Source organism: Pteropus medius, unplaced genomic scaffold (assembly GCF_902729225.1).
Source record: "Pteropus medius unplaced genomic scaffold, Ma_sr-lr_union100, whole genome shotgun sequence".
Lineage (NCBI taxonomy): Eukaryota > Metazoa > Chordata > Mammalia > Chiroptera > Pteropodidae > Pteropus > Pteropus medius.
Window position 1 is genome coordinate 3,647,086 of NW_024342469.1, and position 5,030 is coordinate 3,652,115.

Genomic DNA, 5,030 nt, shown 5'->3' on the forward strand with positions numbered 1-5,030 from the left:
ATTCCCGGGAAAGCGGGTCTGTCTGAGGCTCCTTCGCAAGGGCTCATTCCTGAGCTATTCACAGGAAACGAGGGGCGTTCAGCCGGCTGCGACGGCTTTTCCGGGAGCGACACGCCCCTCATTAGGCAGGTGGGTCCTTCCTCTTCCACAGAATAAATACCTTCCCCGATGCTCGCCACCAGCAGGGAATGTGGGCGTTATTGTGAGCCACAGTCCGAGCCCCACCCTGATTCCCCTGAACAGAAGTTGTCAGGAGGGGTCCCCACCAGGCCCGCACGGGGGTCACTGCCCACCGTGGTGCTCAGGGTGGAACCTCAGGCCTGGCTGGGGCCTCTCGCCCTGCCACAGCCCTCCCTGCCACGCACAGACCCAGGCCTGGGACAGGCCAGGACGGCCACTCACCGGACGCCTTCGTTGAGGCCGAAAAGCTCCTGGTCCGGCAGCCCCTTGCGCTGGAAGACGGCAATGACCCCGTTGTGGATGCTGCAGGCGGGGGGGAGAGGAGCACTGAGCCCAGAGCCCCCAGCCCCCCAGCCGCCCCACCTCCCTCTCCCCTCAGCCCTCCCCTCTGCTCCAGGCACAGTACCGCCGGTCTGAAGCAAGGCACCTGTCCCCACGGGACCCCAAGCACGCCAAAGCCTCCGGTCCCGTCTCAACCCCGTGGTCCTGGGTCCCCAGTCCCAGCCTTCCCGGAGCCTTCGGCACCTGCTGGTCACCTCTCCAGGACGTCCTGTGTACCCTGAATACTCTCTTCTTCCTTTCCTGTGCTCCTGAACACCCCTCATGTCACAAACTGGGGCCACCCTCCGATTGTCTGTCACCCCCAACATATCCAAGTCCAACTGGCGACCCCGCCCCGCTGAGCACGGCAGGCCTGTGATCTGCACCAACCCCACGGGGAAGCTGCAGGCGGCCACCGTGCTCCACCTGGTCCTTTCTGCTGCCTGGTGCCCCCTTCCGTCTCCCCGGGTCCTGCCTTCAGATCACAGGTGGTCGTCCGCTCGTGCATCACGTTCACATGTGACAGTTTGTTTCCACCGTTATCTACAGGGCACGAGAGCGCAGGGCCCGGGTGTTCACGGCTTTCCCAGCGCCTGGCTCAGAGCAGCGGCTTGCTAAGTATCTGCCGAAAATGCATCCAGACTCTCCCTCACCCCACAAACCCAATCGATGCTGCGCCCGACCCACTCCTGCCTCCTAGAACTTTCTGCTGCACCCGGGGCGCCTCCTCGCTTGCCTGGACCTCCGGTTACACCTGCCTGCCTCCCCACCGCATCCACTCGGCCGCAGCCAGTCATTTCTGGCCCAGCAGATACAGTGCAAGGCCCGGACGCGGCACTCAAAGCTCCTTGGGAGCGGCCCCTCCTCCCAGTCCCGGGCATCCTACACTCTAATCCCAGGTTGCAGGGCCTGCCAGGGCGGCCACGTCTCTGGGTCTCTGTACCCACTGCCCGTCCTGGCTGGACGGCCCCTCTCCGCCCTGTACCAGACGAGCTGCTGTTCACACGGGAGCCTCAGCTCAGAGGCCACCGCTTCCAGGAAGCCCTCCCCAAGCAGACTGAGTCCCAGCACTTTGCTGATTCACTTTCCTGTTAGGCCTCTCCACTGGCCACACGCTCCCGAGGGCGAGAACCAGGTCTGGGTGGCTCCACTGTTCCCCCTCCAAGACCCGGTGGCTGCTCCGAGGCTCGCCACTGCAGACCGGCTGGCTGGTTCTCAGTGGGCAGGGGACGGCTGGGCGCACCCTGTCGGTCACGTCACAGGGCGGACAGTGGCCACTGAGCTCTTGGCGCTCTTGTCTGCCCTCACCAGCCCACCCTTCAGCAACATGGGCTGGCTGTCCACTTTCCGGCCGAGGAAACTGAGGCTCAGAGAGGCCGAGCCCCCTGTGGGAGGCCACGGAGCTTGCCCAGCAGCTGCCAGATGTCCCCCTGCAGTTTCCCCAGGTCTGGGCGGGGCTTCCGGCTCTGTGCCCTGGAGGGGACAGAGCAGGGGATGGGCCCCACATCCCAGGTGGGTGACAGAGGCTCTGAGCCGCTGCTCTCAGCTGGGACAGGCACCGTGACCACACTGCACGCTCATCACCTGACCTGGGGAGCCCGACTACTCGGGGCTTTGACGTTGGGAGGCTGGTTATTCGTGTGTCCAGGGACAGGCATCCCCTAACCTGTTTCCCGCCGGTGAAATGGGGGTCATGAGTGTGCCCCCAGGGTGCTGTGAGGAGGAAACGGCAGCCAGGGCCCAGCCTGGGGTCACAGCTGCGATCGTGTTCGCCCACGTTACAAGTCCCTGGTGGACCCAGCCCCTCGACTGCTGTCACATGAGGCTGCTCACCGTTTACAGACTAAAAAAAGACAAAAACCCAACGGGACGCCTGATGGCCGCCAGGAAGCCAGCCGTCTTCTAGCAGCTGCCCCCCCGGAATCCTGACAGGTGGGAACTCAAGTCTCAGGCCTGTGGGGGCCACTGGGGTGGACGAACATGGCACTGGGGCCGTCCCGCCCAGCCCTGTCTACCGTGGGGGGTGGATGGGGCCTGGCCAAGTTCTCCCCGTGACCCAAACCAGGAAGGTCCCAGCGGCCCCCAGGCCTGACCCTGCTATTCTCATGGACCTTCGCTCACCAGCCTGTGTCTTTCTTCCTTTTCTGGAGGCGCCCGGCCCACTCTGGGCCCCTGCCCAGGTGGACCCTACGCCATGTGGCTTTGGAGGACAAGGCCGGCTCTCTGGACCCCTCAGGGTCTGGGCGCTCTCTGTGACACTTGTGCCACCCTCCCCCCCTGCCTCTGGCCCTCGCACTTGCTGTTCCCTGGCCTGGAGGCTCGCCCCCACCCTCCCTCCTCCCTCGCACCTGCACGGAGAGTACTGGACCCCATCTCCTTTCTGGGAAGGGGAGGGCGGCTTATTCACTATTTAGCCTCCTCTGCCCCACCTGGCACTGGGGCAGCAGAGCGTCACCCAGGGAGGCACTGTTGGTGACCCAGGTACCACCCGTCCAGTCTGTCACCAGCCAGGTCTGAGCAGCCCCGTGAGCCCAGCGTCACCCCGCCCAGCGTCACCCTGGGTTCTCTCGTCCACGCTCCCTGTCCCCAGCCGCCAGGCTGGTTCAGGTGCAGGCTTGGTTTCGAATCCCGGCCCTGGGCTTCCTGGCCAGATGCCCTGGCCACCCATGCCTCAGTTTCCCCATCCATACAACGGGATTCATAATTGCAGCACCTCAAGGCGACGATGCCCTGCGGGGCTGCCTGGCAGACGGCAGTGACTCCAGCGAGGGGCCACCCCGCGGAACTCGGCCCTCTGCCCTGCCGTTTTCTCCGTCCCTTCCTTCCAAAGCCGGGGACTGTCATACCCAAGGCACAGAACGAGGCTCCAAGAAGCCAAGGGGCTGCCCTAAGTCACAGAGCTTTATGCCCAGCCTGGAGCCCCACGGTCCTCCCCCACCTCATGCTCCCGCCAACCGGGGGTGGGCGTGCAGGCGGGGGTGGGGGAAGGCCCTTCCCGTTTCTCCCCAGATGAGGTTCCACTTTTTTTCCAAAGTTCAAGTTGGGTAAACAAAAAATTCTTGAGCCACTAGGGGCGAGGATGGAGGTCCTCATGTGACTTATCACCCCCCCCAAAACAGAAGTGAAACCCCAGCCATCCCTGCCTGTGGCCTCCCAGACCAGAGGCGGGCAGGCCCAGCCGGGGGCGCTGCCGGGCGAGGCCCAGTGGAAGCTGACCCGTCACGGCCCCCAGCTGCCGCCCCTCACTGGGCCTGTCCTCTCCCCCACGGAGGAAGGCAGGGCGGGGACCAGTCCCAGCACCTCTCGCTTAAGCACCGGGTGGGCACAGGGCGAGGTGAGAAGTGCCGGACCCTTAGTGAGGCTCTGGGGCGCCCCGGGGCTGGCGGGACAGGACTGCCCAGGATGGGGGTGGGGCGAAGTCAGGCTGAGAGAAAAAGGGCTAACTGTGGGGCTCCCAGGGGCACCCGCCCGTGGCTGCCTGGCTGGGGCCGGGGCCGGCATGGGACGCCAGCGGGGTGGTTTCTGGGCCACCACCACCCGTGCGGCCAACCTGCCCATACAGGAAGCCCCGCAGGGTGAGGTGGGGGGCCCACCCACAGCCTCTGGACCCAGTCAGGAGGCCTCTGAGGACCCAGAGAGGAGGGCAGGCTTCTGCACCCTCTCACTGGTGCTCCCGGGGGGCTGCCCGACCCCCGAGTGGGGCTGGTCCCTCCTGGAGCCTCCTGCACTGGTGTTGAGGCCAGGGTCATCTCAGGACCTGGCTCCCGGCTAGTGGCCTGTGGAAGGGGTGAGCGGATGGGCGAAGGTAGCCAGAGGCGCTGGACTCCACTGGGTCCCTATGGGCCCCTCAGGCTCCTCCCGCTGCTGGCTGCCGCCTGGGCTGGTCACTGCCATTCCTGGCTCCTGCCCACCTTAGGCAGCCCGGGTTCTAGTCATCCCCCTGCCCTGTCCATCCAAGGGTGACCAGAGCCCTAATGTCCTCATCTGTACCCCCGGGGGGGGGGTCACACCCAGCTCTGAAAGATGACGTGTGAGGACTGCCTGGCTTGGCTCCAGCTACCCCAGGAGCAGTGTCCACTGCCCCCCTATTCATGCTCAGGTGGAAGGAAGGCCCAGGGAGGCAGGTGTCTCGGAACCCAATCCTGCCCCCACACTGCGCCCCAGTACGATCCTCTGCAAAGTGGGGCTGCGAGGGGCCTGAGGCAGGTTCAGCTGCTCCTCAGCAGACAGGTCGCCGCGCTCCCTGTGGTGTCCGGCTGAGCGGGAGGGGCCCTGGGCCCACCCCCACACCTCCCGGGGCGCCAGGCAAGGGCTTGGGGCTTTTCTCCCGAGGCTCGCCTGACCAGTCAGGCAGGCACCTGCGTGGGCTCTGACCCAGCGGTCCCAGCAGGCTGCTGAGGGGACAGTGGCGTGCGCCTGTCTTTCCACGGCTGCCTGGGCCTCACATTCCCACGTTCCCAGCTGCGAGGCCGGGTTCTGGATGCTGCGGGTGGGAGAGCAGTGGCCCAGGCACGGGTGGGGGGGGAGGG

At 65.7% G+C, this 5,030-nt stretch overlaps 1 protein-coding gene across 6 annotated transcripts in view; it reads right to left on the minus strand.

Moving 5' to 3' along the window:
- The window catches only part of PRR5 (proline rich 5), a 49,430-nt gene that overhangs the window by 16,271 nt on the left and 28,129 nt on the right, over nucleotides 1–5,030 (minus strand). For 4 of the 6 annotated variants that reach the window (XM_039863215.1, XM_039863216.1, XM_039863213.1 and 1 more), the window contains one exon: nucleotides 403–483. The exons of the other annotated variants lie outside the window; for them this stretch is intronic. In XM_039863215.1, coding sequence (XP_039719149.1) covers nucleotides 403–483 — 81 coding nt within the window. The remainder of the gene's footprint in view (nucleotides 1–402; nucleotides 484–5,030) is intronic. 6 annotated transcript variants of the gene reach the window in all.